The sequence below is a fragment of the Aricia agestis genome, chromosome 2 (assembly GCF_905147365.1).
Source record: "Aricia agestis chromosome 2, ilAriAges1.1, whole genome shotgun sequence".
NCBI classification, from domain to species: domain Eukaryota; kingdom Metazoa; phylum Arthropoda; class Insecta; order Lepidoptera; family Lycaenidae; genus Aricia; species Aricia agestis.
In genome coordinates, this window is record NC_056407.1 from 14326314 (window position 1) to 14344381 (window position 18068).

The 18068-nt window shown below is 38.3% G+C and overlaps 1 protein-coding gene across 2 annotated transcripts in view; it reads right to left on the reverse strand.

Annotated features, from left to right (window-relative positions):
* Nucleotides 1–8204: 8204 nt before the first annotated feature.
* The window catches only part of LOC121736971 (protein croquemort-like), a 38963-nt gene continuing 29099 nt past the window's right edge, over nt 8205–18068 (reverse strand). For both annotated transcript variants that reach the window (XM_042128465.1, XM_042128473.1), the window contains exons 6-11: nt 16166–16374; nt 13171–13279; nt 12029–12189; nt 11371–11475; nt 10626–10773; nt 8205–8723 (exon numbers count right to left, since the gene is read on the reverse strand). In XM_042128465.1, the coding sequence (XP_041984399.1) occupies nt 8616–8723; nt 10626–10773; nt 11371–11475; nt 12029–12189; nt 13171–13279; nt 16166–16374 (840 nt within the window). In that variant the 3' untranslated portion in view covers nt 8205–8615. The remainder of the gene's footprint in view (nt 8724–10625; nt 10774–11370; nt 11476–12028; nt 12190–13170; nt 13280–16165; nt 16375–18068) is intronic.

Consider the following 18068-nt stretch of genomic DNA (forward strand, 5'->3'; position numbering starts at 1 on the left):
TACTTTAGGAGACCTTTAAGTAATAATAATAATATTCTATTATAGATATTATTATTATAGCTGTTATATTAATAGGTATAACAATATTTTTTTTGACGCAGACAGCAGTCAAAAGGTAAAAAACTTGTACTTATTATATTGTTTCAGTAAACTGATACCTACATACAAAAAACCGGCCAAGTGCGTGTCGGGCCACGCGCAATATAGGGTTCCGTAGTGCCGCTAGTTTTTGATAATTTTTGTATATATAGTGAATATACATTTATAACGTGTTTTACACTATTAACAACATCATCTCAGTTTCGTTCAAAGGAATTTGAACGAAACGTTCCTTTATAAGTGGTTTGCAAATAAAGTAGTTGAATTTGAATTTGAATAGGTACTTCGCCGAATACATTTTTTTTGCTGATCGACTATAATAATTACTCAATAATTTATGAAGTCTTCTTAGCCATGATAAGTTTCCTTTTAAATTTAGCATATTTCCTACTCCCGTTAATTTTTTCACATTTACAGAAACACCCCGTTAGATGGTAGAAGGGGACTCTGGACTCTAACGTTCTTTTCTACTTTAAAACTTCATATTTCACAAATGGATCCTTAAATCCTTAAATGATTTAAGAATACTCATATATTTTTTTAAAACCTATCCAACGAGTAACGACACCCCAAACGGGGCCGTGGGGTGGACGCGAAAAAAAAACCATCCCACTTCATGTGTAGGTACCATACAAAAATATATATTTTTTTAATATTTTATGTACCATTTTGTTCATTCATGCCGATTTACAGCTTTGTAGGTCCTATAGTCTCTGAGCAAAACCGCGGACAGACAGACAGACAGACGGGCAGACCGAACGACTATAACATCCCTTGTTCACTACGGAACCCTAAAAAAACCATGACTCTTTTATCTTCTTTATGATTTATTTTAATTGCATCGGATAAGACCACATTAGACCTATTTAGCACGGTTGCCTTTTCGGTACATTTACCGTTCGAATGTTTGAAATTGGATTTTTGAGGCTTCTATTAGCAATCCGGGTTGGAATATTGCCTACTGAGTAGGTTAAAAACTGTGCAGTTCAAAACATTGTCTACTTTATACTGAGCTGAAAATTGTACTGATAGTTGTAAGTACTTATAGTTATAGTTATATAAACATACATACTTAATATACTTACCTAAGTAAGTATATTCTTCTATGAGCCTATCCTATATTAAATGCCTACATTTATCCTAATAGACTCATACTTAGACTAGACTGTAGTCATAAGTTATAGGTAAGTACTGATTTAAAGAGAACATGAGTAAATTTGCTGAACGCAGAAACAGTGACTAGAAATAAAAGGAGGTACTATCTAATCTTAAAACCTTTCCATAATATTATGAGAGATTGATATAAATTATAATGGATGGACTGTATACTGTATATTATACGTCAGTAGCAGCTACGCTCCTCAGCAGTGCCGTTAAGAGGATTCCACACCGCCCTTTTTTCCATACAAACGTTGTCCCCTGTTTCCTCCCTGGATAATGCTAGTAGAGTTATAATTTTTTTCCTGAATATCTATGGCCACTAATACAATGTCCCTATGTTTTCTTTTTTTTCATAATTTAATTATTAAATAAGATATGAACATTCAAAAACCCAAAAAAATGGCCAGATTTTCCGCTGTGTTCAAACGTCCAGAAAACAGATTCGGATAGATTATACAAAAAAAGCAAAACATAGGAACACAGCTCAAGCCCTTTTTTAATCTTTAATGAAAAAAGTACTTAAATCGGTTAAGTTTTGGAGAAGGAATCAGGGGACAACGAATCGTTGATTTTCTGGATTTTCTGCAGTTGTCTCTATCGCGTTCTGCGGTATAGGCTTGAGGTAAGGGAGACAGCTATAGATATTACACGTACTTTTTTTTCATTTCTCTAGCCCCTGGTGTATCCTCTTAATAGGGCGGTGCCACCGGTGCCCAGGCACAGGGCGTAGACTTTGGGGGGGCGCAAAAATGGCCAAACCAGGCAGGAGTATTATTTTTTCGGTTTTGCTCCCGATAATAGTTCCCGCTGCGCCCCTAGAGCACGATTCCAACAGTAAAATAGATCTATACATTGCTTTGGGTAATATAATATCTAAAAAAGCAAGGGTGCAGTTGTAGAAGCTCGCACAGGGCGCAAAAAAGACTGTTTACGGCACTGCTTCTGAGCATCGCTTAGGTACCTATGCTACCAAAAAATATTCTTGGCGGTACTATCAGAGAAGTTGATTCCTAGGCAGATGGACCTACATAGTTTGGTTGTGTTACTTGACACCACTTGACACACACAACTGACAGATCACAAATAATAATAATACGACCAAAATATGACGTTGGTCTGTCAACTGACTAGGAATCAATTTCCTCGATGGTACCTTTAGGTAGGGTACTTTATTATGTTAATAATACTTAGGTATAGGTCACTGTAATTTGGTAGTAAAACAATAACATAATATTTTTGGCATATTATATTTATATTAATAGATAGATACGTAGGTATAGCCTATAAGTCACTACTCACTGTATATTTTATGGAGGAAAGCATAATATTTTTGATAGGTAGTTACTATATTACTTATTAGTTATTACTTACCAGTGATTAGAAGTCACCAAGAATTACAACTTTAAGAAAATATAAATACTAAGTAATAAGTATGCGAAACACAGGAGTTGAAACACTTTTTATCTTACTTTGTTGTTCGTACCACATTCCACTGGAATATAATAAGTATGTGTCTGTGTGTGTCTTATGTTTATCTTATTTTAATTAAATTTTGTAAATAGAGGTTTTATTAAAATATATACTAAGTATAATATCATTAGGTGGGTAAAGGATACCTATGTTCTCAAGTGATATAAGTAGGTAATATTTGCCATGACAAATACTATCTAGTGCCGTTGACACCAACCAGCGCAAGCCAAGAAATATATGACTACTTAATCCATACTTAATTTTATAAATGCGAAAGTGCCTCTGTCCTTCCGTCTGTCTGTCTGTCTGTTGCCTCTTCACGCCCAAACCGCTGAACCGATTTTGCTGACATTTGGCATGGAGATACTTTGAATCCCGGGAAAGGACAGAGGATACTTTTTGTCCCGGAAAATGTACGGTTCCCGCGCGATAAACGAGTATTGACACAACGGAGTTGCGGGCGTCATCTAGTAGATAATAATAATATTATGTAGGTACGTAAAAACATACCTTAAATACTTACACTATTTTTAACTATTTATTCATTAGTAGGTACTTGTACTTGGGTGCTCAATTTCTTACATAATATTGTAGACAAGTAGTTTTTTGCGCTGGCTCGAGGTCTAAAATGTGATAAAAATATGGTGACTGGTGACAGTCGCAGGCCACGTACAGTTGTAGTACTATCAGAGAAGTTGATTCATAGGTAAACTAGATGTTCCGCGCGGCTTCGCCCGCGTATTTTACGGAAACCGCACATTTTCCCATAAAAATAGCTCTTATGTCCCTACTCCCTTCACTTGGTTTACTCTATATCTGTGTCAAATATTGCCATAGAATTGCTCCAGTAGTTCGTAATTTCTAATATTTCCCCCGTTTTTCCCACATTGTCCATTGTGAGTTTCTTCGGTTGTATTAGTCTTAGCGTGATAATATATAGTCTATAGTCTTACTCGATAAATTAGCTTAGATAGCTAATTTATCGAGTAAGACTATAGACTACACTGAAATAAGTTTTTAAATCGGACCAGTAGTTCCTGAGATTAGCGCGTTCAAGCAAACATACTTTTCAGGTTTATAATATTAAGTATAGATTTTTTTCAATTATCGCTTGATAAACTCGAGTCTCGATCTAAAAGACTATGAAAAGTACCAATAACAGGGTCATTATAGGCTCATAAGTCGATGATGATGATAAGAGGACGATGTATGGTATTATATGGTAGAGATAATGATGATGATCAATGTAATTTGCTTAGTAACATATGCTTTCACTCCCAAACTTCTATCTATAAAGAATCAGGAGTTCTCTCAGCACCTTCTGAACCACGGTATACCAGGTATACCTCGGTGCAAAATCTTACTTGTTGGTAGCATATGCTTAGAATACTTCTCACGAAACCGAAGTCACCACATGTTTCCATATAAATTTTGAGGAGTTCCCTCGATTACTTATGCATCCTTCATCAGATCACCACTTTTGTGAGGATAATACCAAATTGGGATGATACCCTATATACCAAAAGAAAAATTTTGAAAATCGGTTAACAAATGACGGAGTAATCGTTGAACATAAGAATACGAAAATAACACCTCCCCCATTTTGAAAGTCGGTTAAAATTGTAACCTATGTGTTATTCTGATGTATAAGCTATATTATTGTAAAGTTTCATTAAAATCCGTTCAGTAGTTTTTGCGTGAAAGAGTAACAAACATCCATACATCCACACATCCATACATCCATACATCCAAACAAACTTTCGCCTTTATAATATTAGTAGGATGACAGAACTACGTATTTTGGTCGCGTTATGTCAAATCCATCAGACAGCTCACAGCTTATATTCAACTAGATGACGCCCGCAACTCCGTTGCGCCAAAACTTGTTTATCGCGCGGGAACCGTACATTTTTCCGGGACAAAAAGTATCCTATGTCCCGTCCCGGGAATCAAAGTATCTCCATGCCAAATTTCAGCAAAATCGGTTCAGCGGTTTGGGCGTGAAGAGGTAACAGACAGACAGACAGACACACTTTCATATTTATAATATTAGTATGGATTGACCCAATCCGACCAAATGACGTAGATCCGTCAACCGCCTATGAATCAATTTCTTCGATGGTACATTTGCATTATCTTTCATTCGCACACGAATATGTAATTTTATGTCTACGTGTGAGTGAATTTAGTGTGTACAGTAATACTTTTGTTATATTTTTATGGAATACCAACTGAAATAAAATGAGTAAGTATAATTAATCTTAAATATTATTTTTTTTACTTTTTTTAGAATAAGGCGCTACTCAGTGCTTGCCTATCAAATGACGTTTCGAATGTTAACATTAAGGACATTGTAATTTGTTCGATAGTATCTGTTACATTACACACAGCGTTGTTTTTATTGGTACTTTATCTACCAATGTTATAAAAATCAATGGAAATATGAAAATAAAATCAAAATGAAACTGTAAGTATATTTTATTACAAATGTATATAAATAGTTTTCATTACAATATCAACAAACAATTTACGACCAACTAAAATGTAAATTTAAACTAGGTAACATATTATTATGCAACGCGGTTTATTACTTAGGTGGCTTAAGGCAAAGTTTTGGACAAATCTATATTTCACTACTTAGGAATACACATAGTTAACGCATAAAATGATACTTCGATGGTACTAAGTTTAACATTAAGGTACAAGTTGGAACCGAGCAACTGCAGAGGACGTGTCGTCGCGACACTACTGGTTTCTATGTATTTCTATAAAATACCCTCCCAGCTAGCGACACGAAGCTAGCGTCACTTATTCATAGAAATACCCAGTAGTGTCGCGACGACACGTCGTTTGCAGTAGTTGTCGCGTGTCGCTCGGTTCCAACTTATACCTTTACTCTTATTTTCCTTATGGCGCAGTCGAGTAAAATACTACTGCTATTAAATCGACTAAGTAGCGATAATATCAATTCAGTCTTATACGCCACTTTTTATACTGTCACATGAGACAATAGGTTTATGGGGTATGTGCAATTTAATGTAGGTACTTACTTAATAAATAAATGGTTATGGACACCAGAACTAATCTCCAAAAAGAAAAATATAAAGATGTTTCTTGCCTCATCTGGAGTTTTTTCTATACCTACTTAAGGCCGCGTTTCGGGGCGCGGAGCGGGGCGGAGAGGAGCTTAGCGGTGCCGAATTGACTAATCACCATGCTCGAAATCTCCGCTCCGCTTCCGCTGGAGTAGCACGATTAGTCAATTTGGACACCGCTAAGCTCCTCTCCGCCCCGCTCCGCGTCAGTGGAAACGCACCCTAACTCAAAATCTGTACAAAAGTAGATTAAACAATAAATATATAATATATATATTTATTGTTTAATCTACTTTTGGTATGACAAATAATATTTGCAGCTTGCCAAGATAACAGCGCTTTAAAGCTTTCGAGATTTTATAAGCGACGGCTCTATTCATCTCTTAATGATATTTATTTTTAAAATATTTTTTGTAAACATCTAATTAAAGTTTCGTAGCGATGGTAAGAGCCTGGATATCATACTGGCAATTTCTGAGCTGCCTGCGTCGCCGCCCATTCGCCCGCCACATACTTACAGTAATCGTATTATTGACCTAAGTATAGAATAAGCATCCTATACCAACTTAAAGCAGAAAAATACCCCCTTTCAAATTGCAACAACTAACTACCCACATCTCTTATCTAATTCTTATTCTTCATTAGTGCCTTTTTCAAAATTCGACCAAACCTCAACTTTGTAAGTACCTACTATAAGTACTCAATTTTCATTCGTTTGAAGTCGGTACCAGCCTTTTTAGGGTTCCGTAGCCAAAATGGCAAAAAACGGAACCCTTATAGATTCGTCATGTCTGTCTGTCTGTCTGTCCGTCCGTATGTCACAGCCACTTTTCTCCGAAACTATAAGAGCTATACTATTGAAACTTGGTAAGTAGATGTAGTCTGTGAACCGCATTAAGATTTTGATACAAAAATGGAAAAATTATCAAAAATTTTAGGGGTCCCCATAGGTGCAACTGAAACAAAAAAAATTTTTTTTCGTCTAACCTATGCGTGTGGGATATCTATGGATAGGTCTTTAAAAATCATATTGAGGTTTCTTATATTATTTTTTTCTAACCTGAATAGTTTGCGAGAGAGACTCTTCCAGTGGTAAAATGTGTGTCCCCCCCCCCCTCTAACTTCTAAAGTAGGGGCATGATAAGTCTAAAAAAATATATGATGTACATTACTATAAAAACTACCAACGAAAATTGGTTTGAACGAAATCTATCACGTAGTTTTTTTTACACGTCATAAATGATAAACCTTTAATAAACTTTCATTAAATCAACTAAAACATAAAAATAAATCAAAACCCTTTTAATTTCATTGAAATAAACCTTAGTTAAGTACTATTTTATAAGGAACCGCCTGTACAAGGTGCTGAGTTTGTATATTGTATATATAGTATAATGGATGCTAATAAAGTCTTTGAATCTATTGCTGCTGCGGAACCCTTCATGGGCGAGTCCAACTCGCACTTGGCCGCTTTTTTTTTAACATGGGGAAATGCTTTACGCATCCCCGGCAAATTGGGGATATCGGCCGGGGTATGTGGGACTCCTGTCTATCCACTAAAACCCCATGGTGCTCCACTCATGGCTTAGGGCAGAGTTGCGGGTACGATAGAACCTACCGCAACAAGTCGGTACCAGCCTAGTACTGAGATACTTGACATAGAACTTAGCCGGTACCGACTTCAAAAGAATGAAAATTTAGTACAGAATAAGTTGAGGTTTAGTCGAATTTTGACAGAGAGCGGTCACGTGGTCAAGCGTTCAAGCGGTCAGTTTTGCGTTCTTTGTGTTATTACGTTTCATAGATATACTCTCACAGGGGGCGTTCTGACCGCGTCATACATCCTGTGTGACTGACCGCTCCAACGTAGAATGCGAACGCAGAACGCTTGAACGCGTGACCGCTCTCTGCCTGATAGGTCACAGGATTGGGATGTTTTACTAAAACTTTGGGTATTTTTTCGTTAACAAACTCTATAACCTTTCTAATTTTCTACTCATCTTATTTATTTGGTACAATATCAAAATAATTATTGCTTTAAGATATATAACATATTAAACTTATCTGTACAATGCGATATATATTTTTTGTGCCGCTTTTTAAACTTCACTTTAAAATTGCTTAAATAGTATGTACCAATTATTTTTTTGTGTATGTTATGTACAAGAATAGATCACAGATAAAATATAGCACCATGATGATCTTTACAGTGACAATAGGCTTATTTGTGGTAATTACACAAAATCTTTTAAAACTTTTAAACCAACAAAATTAGTTATAGACAAGTCGTCTATGACCAAAATTGGTATTTAAACCAACTAAGTGGGTGGTTTAAAAGTTAAAAAAAATTCGAGAATCCTGATACTGTACAAGAATTGCTCGTTTAAAGTTTAATCGAGCTTATAATATTATTTTAATAACAATAATTATATTTTGCGATATAAAAAACAAGTGCAAGTGACTTGAGATAAAAATGGCTCCGTGACCCTTGACGTTGACTGGACTAAATAAAAAATATTATATCTTATCTATGGAATATGGATTTACATTCATTAACCTTTAAACCGCGATTCGCCAAATCCAAAAAAGTTTGTTGTTTATATTCTTTTAAATTTTATTACGTCTATCTACTTAATCTTTTAAAATGTTTATTGCTTTTTTTTTTTTAATTTCGATAGGACACAAGGACATACTATACTTCATTTAAATGTGCGTTTTAAAGTAAGGAAAATATATAAAAAATAGGCGGCAAACTGGTTGCAGTAGCATTTTCGAAACCAACATTAGGTATTATTCTTCAACACTCGGTGATTCTCGCAGTATGGGAGTTTCGGGCGATTTCATTATCTTCTTGACCAGTATGTAGATACCGAATAGCAGAAGCAACGCTCCGATCGCCTGAAATATTATTAAGAAAGATTAAGTCCAAATAAATGTGGAGGCTTGTAATTGGCTTTTCGTTTTCTACAATGTATAGTAAATTTAATATAGTTAGCTGTAAGCCCCCCAAATATGATAAAATAAATAAAATAAAATGCATTGAGGTACTAGGTAGATCAATTCATAGGTACTTTATACGTGGGAGAGCCATGCTTCGGCACGAATGGGCCGGCTCGACCGGATAAATACCACGTTCTCACAGAAAACCGGCGTGAAACAGCGCTTGCGCTGTGTTTCGCCGAGTGAGTGAGTTTACCGGAGGCCCAATCCCCTACCCTATTCCCTTTCCTACCCTCCCCTATTCCCTTCCCTTCCCTACCCTCCCCTATTACCCTATTCCCTCTTAAAAGGCCGGCAACGCACATGCAGCTCTTCTGATGCTGCGAGGGTCCATGGGCGACGGAAGTTGCTTTCCATCAGGTGACCCGTTTGCTCGTTTGCCCCCTTATTTCATAAAAAAAAAAAAAAAAAAACTATTCTTATGTAATACGGCATGATGGACTTTTTTTTACGTTAAACTTGAGTGTGTACTTCTCGTCCATTCTTTCCTTTGCTCCATTTTGTCATGACAATCTCTAATAACTCGATACTACGAGCTGCAGGGACGAAAAAGATGACGTCATTGTCGCGTTCCGCAAGCGAAAGCGCGGCACGAACGGGAGAGAGGCAATCAATCAAATCAACAAAACTTGGTTGACTACGGTACGATTTTAAACCGACTTAAAAAAAAGGAGGTTATCAATTCGACGCGTCAATTGTATGTAATATTTCCAGAACTGTCCAGTTTTTGTATATGTTAATCTATAGCGGCTTCTGAACAAACGGGCCAAATTTCAAATGTATGTATGTTTTTATGTTTGTGCACGCATATCTCCGGAACTACAAGTCCGGTTTAAGTGATTATTTTTTTGTTTTACTAGGTATTGTAAAACTTAGGGAATACTGCAAGTTTCATCAAATGTAGGTTAGCATTCTACCTAGGCATAAACTTCTCTGAATATATTGGCCAGGGGCGAGTTAGACTCGCACACGAAGGGTTCCGTACCACAATAGAGCAAAAATAGGCTGAAAATTGTGTTTTTATATGGGAGCCCCCCTTAATTTTTTATTTTATTTTTATTTTTATTAATGTACAAAATAGTACAACTGAGTATTTAGTGAATATTTCATGTGCCTATGTCTTGTTGTTATAGATATCGTCGAGTAAACAATAGCAACAAAATGACGTTTGTTGTATGGGAACTATCCTTAACAATTTATTTAATTTATTTTGTTTTTAGTATTTGTTGTTATAGCGGCAACAGACACAATCTGTGAAAATTTCAGAAGTCTAGCTAAAGCGGTTCTTGAGTTACAGCCTGGAGACACACAAGACAGACAGACGGACAGACGGACGGACAGACATCGAAGTCTAAGGTTGGGTTGCACTAACTAACTTTAACTGTAACTTTAACTTTAACAGCTATAACTACAGTGCAAAATGTCAAATCTTTGGTTAAAGTTATATAATATGGCGTCCATATCAAGGACGCCATATTTAACCGCCGCTCATACGTATATCTGAAAATTTACTATGTTTTACAGTGTTATATTTTTCGTGTCGATTTTTACGGATAGTTAAATTTTTTATACCCTCAATGCCGTTACCTGTAGCTTCAATAAAAAAAATAAACACAACAGACATCTGTGAATTTCTCCGGTTAAAGTTAAGGTGAAAGTTAAAGGACGCCATATTTAATTATAACCATAACTTTAACTTTAACCACGCCTCTGGTGCAACCCAACCTTAGTGATAGGTTCCCGTTTTTACCTTTTGGATACGGAACCCTAACTAGAAACAATCGAACGGCATATACTGACCGTGAGCGCGTACAGTCCGTAGGGCACGCCGTAGCGCACGTTGAGAGCTACGCGCGCCAAATTGGCGTATTCCTCCGTCGTCGACAGCTCCTGCCGGAACCACATCATCGGCACCAACACGTCGTCCTCCGGCAGCTGGTTGTTCAGGCTGAGGAAATATAACGTTGTGGCAATCATTACTGCTGTGCAACATGAATTCGCACCAAGTTATAGTACATTTAATATCATATACAGGTCGTAACAAAACTAAGTGATGATACTTTAGGGCCTGTCCACACGGCGCGTTGCGTCGACGCAGCGTTGCCGTTTGACGCATAGCCGGCCACACGGGCACTGCGTCATTGCAGCGTTATTGCGAAGCAGTCTTAACGTCAACACCCTCCCGCTTCGTCTCGAGGGCTGCTGTCCGTCATGTGTGCGTTGCGACGACACAGCGCGCCGTGTGAACACCTTGGTTATTTGTATGTAAAACAACGCAACCACAGCACTGCATCGACGCAACGCGCCGTGTAGACAGGCTCTCAGGGTGTGTATGAGTCCCGTGTATAGAGTTCACTGTAAAAGTAGCAGCGCTGCAAGAGCATATTTTTTTCATCTTGTATGGCCAATACATAATAAAAAAAATAATCTGTCCGTCAACCAAACGGTTACACGATCATTCTCCCGTCAGTCTGGACCAGACTGATGGATTGAAACCGATGGCAGACTCACCGTGTAACCTATGTCTAACGTGTAGTATACTCACGATATGGCCTCCACGTATCTGATGAGCATGTTGATCTGCAGCTGCGCGGACACACCCAGCGGCATGCCCGTGAACATCTCCAGCGTCAGCGCCATGTTCATGTCGCTGCAATGCCACATACATTGAGGACGAGGCAGTAAGTGGTAACACGATACGATTTCAGATAATGAGTGAGGTTCAGTCGCGGAGATTCGCCGTGTCGAACGGGAATCGTGTTCTTCCACTCACGTGTTCAAATCTAACAGCGTACGTTACTACTGCATATACTCACTGGACAACGTCTCCGTGGTCCAGTGGTTAAGAGCGTGGCTCTTGACTCGGAGGTCGTGGGTACGATTCCTGCGTTGGAAACATGTTATTTCCAAGTTTGGTTAGGATAATGCAGGCTGATCACCTGATTGTCTGACAAGTAAGATGATCTATGCGTCGGATGGGCATGTAAAAAGTCGGTCCTGCGCCTGATCTCTCGCCAGTCTTGTCGGTCGTCCGTCCCACTGGGTTAAGAGAGTAAAGGAATAGAGAGTGCTCCTGTGTACTGCGCACACACTTGGGCACTATAAAAATTACTCCTGCGTAGCTGGCCTGGTTTCAATGAAACCGGCCACCGTCACCGCAACCGGTGTGGGGGGTATATATAATATGTATTATATATGCTCACGGCTTGGGATCCATGCCCTCCACCTTCTGCGCGTAGTAGGGGTCCATGTTGAGGAAGTGCGGCTGCGTGACCATGGCGGGCGCGCCGTACCGGCACTGCGACACGTTCAGCGCGCCCGACGGCAGGCAGTCGCGGTCGCGGACCTCGTCGCAGTAGCACGCCTGGAGATCATTATTAATTGGGGCCCGTTTCACCACTACCTGATAAGTGCCGGATAGACTATCCACAACTTATCTGGCAGACGGAGTATTATACCATAATAGAGTATGTCAGATAAATTGTGAATAGCCTATCCGGCACTTATCAGGAAGTGGTGATACAGCCCCTTAATTTTATTACTAATTTACTACGCTAAGCGCTAAGCGACACTTAATTAGTGCTCCCTAGATGGTAATTCAGCATGACATGCATCTACTTGACAGAAGACGTGACAGTATTAATTGTTGCATGACATGCCAATCGCGAAACGATCATGAGTGCATGTAATGCACGTATATTGCGGGACGAAAAATTAAAGAACTTGTCAATCAATGTACAGCACGGTCAGCACGTAGTTTTCATGTCATTCACGTCAATCAATACAATCGTGATCGTTTAGATCATGCGTGCATGGCAGCACGAACGCATGTAATGCTGAATCATCGTCTATTTTGTGCTTTAGGCTGGCCGCATACACACGTTTCAGTATTCGATTTCCGAATTAGTTTGCGGTATTTTGATATCCGAATTCACGGAATCATTAGAAAATACATTAACCGACGAACACGTTCGCTTTTTTTCCGTATGGACGTCCATTTCGAGTGCAAGCCTGATCGTTCACGCGTTAAGAAAAACGAACGTTTGCGCTAGTCTTCTAAACCGAAATTCCGCATTAGGAAATCGAATACGGAAAACGTGTGTATGTGGCTAGCCTTAGACGGCGGCCCCTAGGCGATCAATAATTGTATGGTGCAATATCACGTATCAATTTTATTTGACAGTTTATTTGACAATTAGATTGAAGGCGCGCTATGTTAAATATCAACCCTAGACGGTCAATATTACGCAATACGTGATATTGCGCAATAAAATTGCTCGTCTAGGGGTATTGCTTATAGGTGTTGTCAAGTAAAGACAGTTACAATTTTTGCCACAGCCCCTACCTTCCTAGGATACTTGTATCCGTTGTCGAAGAGCGAGTCGTTGGCGGCGTACGTGACGCCCTCTATACCGAGCACCGTCGTGCTCACGTTCTTGAACAGAGTCATGTACCTGGAATAAATATTCCATACATCTTAGCTGGTACATAAAGTGGTCCATCAATTACAAATATCAATAATAAGTATTAAATATTAATTAGGGAATAAAAAATCGGCAAAGAGCGAGTCCGGCTCGCGCACGAAGGATTCCGTACTGTTATTGAGCGAAAGTTGGCCAAAATTGTATTTTTTTAAATATTTATTTTATTTTAATTTTATTTTATGATTAATTATTAAAGTACAAATATAATTAAGAATATTGTAAGTATCTCAAGTGTCTACCTGCTACCATTATTGATTAGGTACGAGCAAAAAAGGCCAAAAAAATTACGTTTGTTCTATGGGAGCCCCCCTTAAATATATTAATTTTATTTTGTTTATAGTATTTGTTGTTATGGAGGCAACATAAATACACAATTTGTGAAAATTTCAGAAGGATAGCTCTAGCGGTTCTTGAGTTACAGCCTGCAGACAGATGGACAGACGGACATCGAAGTCTCAGTAATAGGGTCCCGTTTTTATCCTTTGGGTACGGAACCCTAAAAAGGATTTATTTGCTGACATTGTTGAAATGTCCTTGTTGTTGACCCCCCGTTTTGAGAACTAATCCGACTAGAAAACCTGCAGAAAATTAGCAGTCAATGATTGGGTACTTCGTAACACTCGACTTATAATTTCTGTATTTAATTATAGTGCGTCAAGAAAGTGAAGAAATCAAAAGTGGCAACATCGTAGTGTCATCCCTTTTTTCTTAGATTGATTTGAAAGGGATGACACTACGATGTTGCCACTTTTTACCGACTTCCAAAAAGGAGGAGGTTATTACCGACTTCCACAAAGGAGGAGGTTATACGTTCGGCTGTATGTATCTTTTTTTTTTGTATGTTCAAAGATAACTCAGCCGTTTGTAATCCGATTTTCAAAATTCTTTTTGTGTTATATAGGGTTTAACTCGAATTTGGTACCATGTTCACAAAAGTGGTGATCTGATAATGGGATCCTGGAGGAATCGAGGGGACTCCTTGAAATTTGTATGGAAACATGTAGTGATTTTGATTTGTTCTGAATCATTCGAGGTAAATGCAGGTTATACCCTGGATCCGAAGGTACTCAACAGAACTTTTGAATCCTTATAGATACAGATTCGGGGATTTCGGCGTTGTTTAAACAACTGTAAGCATAAGCCAACACATCAATTTAATTGATCATCATCATCACAATCATAATTATGCCATAAGTCATCACATTATGACCCAATTATTGATGCTTTTCGTGATATTTTGCATCGAAGCAGATGTTTTTGATGATTATTTCGCTGTTTGTAGACCGATTTTCAAAATTCTTGTGTTGTTGTATAGGATATAATCTTGATTTTGTATAATAATTACGAAAAGGGTGAGCTGATGATGGGATCTATGAGCAATCGAGGGAAATCCTTGAAATTTATCAAAAGACTCATAGTGGTTAAAATGTTGTTTCTAGTAACTTAAACATATATTACGAATAAGAGAAAGTTCATACGAAGGTGTCTCTTGGTCCAAAGGCACTGAACAGAACTCCTGAACCTTTAAAGATAAATGTGTTTAAATTGCAGCATCGCTTAGATAACTGCAAGCATTTACCACAATTTCGCTTACAGTAACATAATGTGAATAGTTAACATTCGTTGTGATTATTCACGCATAAAGCCTTATCTTGTAGATAACTAAAAAGAGTGAAATTATTATTTTTAACAAAAAATTAAAACCGACTTCCAAGGTAAAAACAATAATAATATGAACTAAAAAGTATTAAATAACTCTTACTCTATGATAGTGCCTTTTTCAGAATTCGTCTAAATCTCAACTATTTCTGTACATACAACAGTCTTCATTACTTTGAAGTCGGTACCAGTCCCAAAACTTCAAAGTAATGAAAACTGTTGTATGTACAGAAATAGTTGAGATTTAGACGAATTCTGAAAAAGGCACTATTAAAGAGTAAGAGTTATTTAATACTTTTTAGTTCATATTATAATTGTTTTTACCTTGGAAGTCGGTTTTCATTTTTTGTTAAAAATAATAATTGATTTCTTCACTTTCTTGACGCTCTCATAAAATAAAACTTGTTTTATTTATTTATTCATTTAAAATGCGTTATGTGGCTCTAATAAGGCAAAAATAGCAATTTGCATAATATTATTATCCTGCGTGGCCTTTGAAAAGCCGCTCTTATACTAAAATATGTTTTGTACAAGCATTCATATTATTTGTAGTAAGTGTTTTGTATTCGATATAATAGCGTACTAGTTTGGAAATGACAAATAAAGACCGACATTGTCGGATACAAGAAGAGCTTATAGCAAAAAACAAAGCATCTCATAAACCCAACTCGAATAATATCTCAACAAATTTTCACAAATCAGAAACTGGATCGAATGTAAGTCCGAAGAATCTTGCTACCTAGCGCAGATAGATGCTGGAGAGAATTGGGGCCTAATAACTCACACACACAAATTCTATACTTTTAAGAGTTCGAATTATTCGAAGTCTTGAATGTGTGCCTGTCTGAAGTGCTAAGCACACGTTGTCTTAGAGAGGCGCGTTGCGTCAGGGTTGCGTCGACGCAGCGCTGCCGTTATTACGAAGCAGTCTAAGCCCCAATTTCACCAACGACTGTTAAAGTTAACACTCGCATTAGTATTACGTTACCTCTTTCGTTTTTCTTATGCGTCAAGAAAATGCACGAGTCCAGCGCGAATATCTCGACGTCCTCATGGAGGCCGTACCTCCGTACCTCCTCCTGGCCGTACTCGAATGCCCACAGCTCCCTCGAGGAGCCACGCACCTCCCCGCACTCCCCTCGGAACACGGTGCGGGGGGAGTGCCGCCACATCTGTATATCCCCAGCAGTAACTCACGTGCACAGGTCCGGCGCGAATATTTCGACCTCCTCCTGGCCGAACTCGGGCGCCCACAGCTCCCCCGTGGAGCCACGCACCTCCCCGCACTCCCCCCGGAACTGGGTGCGGTCGGAGTGCCGCCACATCTGCACGTTGCCTAGCTGGGAGAAGTCGGACGCGCCGGTGTTCATCACGAACGCGCCGTCGTACACCAGGGACTCGTTTCGCTGGAATTTAATATGCACGTATGAGGTGAAATCGTATCGACAAGAGCTATTACAGCAAAATAAAAATAAAGACAGTAAGAGAAATGAGACGGAGGGAAAATTTCCTTCCTGTCTCATTTCTTTTATCTTGTCTACAAAAGCTGCTAATTTATTAAGCTTCGGTGTCCTATCTTGTCCGACCGTCCCCTATAGGATAGCCTAAAGGAGAACTAACGCCACCATCATATTAAAATTATTGTAAAGTGTCATTTTGGAGACTGCTGTTACATGACTATCTCATCAACGAACCAAACGTCATTGTAGATTTTTATTATTAAAATGATAATGGAACATGGATTTCCCACCTTCAAAATTCTACAAGTATTCTTATAAATTGATATCGGTATTCGGTACTATTACTTTATTTTAGAGTGAGTATGTATCCTCTATTAAATAGATTTCACTGTGAAAAACACACTCTTTTAAACCTTTGTATGGGCAAATTCATGACATTGGGTCACTTGCCAATACAAATAAGTAAAAAATCACTCTTTCAGCGCTGCTACTTTCACAATAATTAACTCTATATAAAAGACACATATTATACACCCTTAAGTATTATCACTTTATTTTGTTAAATCCTGTATAATATGCAGTACGCTAATTGCTTAATAACATTGAAATAAAAGTGGTTTTTTTTTTTCTACAATCTGCGATTATATATTAATCGCATGTAGTGAGTAATCATCCGGTAAACATTCAATCGCGTAGGGGAAAGTTTCTGATATCTAGAGGAATTATCAAGTGATTAGTCCAAAACCTAAGATAATAATTAATTAAACATTGTGTTCAAATAGTTATTTTATTAGTGTCCAATTTGATGGCGCCTCTTCACAATCGGCGATCATAGGCGATTACGCGCGAGCACGATTGTGTAGAGGGGCTACTCGCCTGTAGTCGGCCATGATCGTCCATAGTCGCCGTCGTGATCGCCGCGATCGGTGACTTGTCGGTTTTTTGGACACGCATCAAAGGGAATCGCGTGTAGTCGGCAGCGCGTGCCCACACGATCGCCGATCATTCATTCGCCGGAGGACAGCGGAGCCGTGCGTTCACTTCGTACGTCCGTCGCGTCGGCTTTTGTTTATAAAATAAAAGTTAGTGGAAGTGCAAAACCATGGCTACTGGGTCAGAGTAGACAGAATAATAGAGTACCTACCTATGCCGACTTAGAACTGATGTTGAAATTTTTAAATTTGACGTATTATGACGAAAAACGTCGCTAGGGTTGTTAACTTGTGACCTACGAATTTAAAACTATGACATATTCGCTGGACGAGTTCCTCTTTGGTCGTATTGTTGTTAGTGTTTTGGCACATGCGATTAAAATTGTCAGAATCCAATTTTGAAATCTTTATTTTAAATATTTAAAAATAAATTATACCAGCCAGCGCGAAGCACATTCCGTTTATAATCCTAGTGAAACCCGAAGAATTTGACAGAGCCTATTGAAACCTGGTGCCTTACTCCCGAAACTGATGAAGAGACATTTAAGTTCATAGAACTTTATCAAACCACCACCACCACCCAGTAATATGGAATCTCAAACATAAATTTCACAAAGATAAAAATAAGCCTCCACGTCTATCTTGATGGCTTGCCGCATAATGAATGAACGCGGACGATCGTGTGGATGCTTGCACGATGATCGTGGC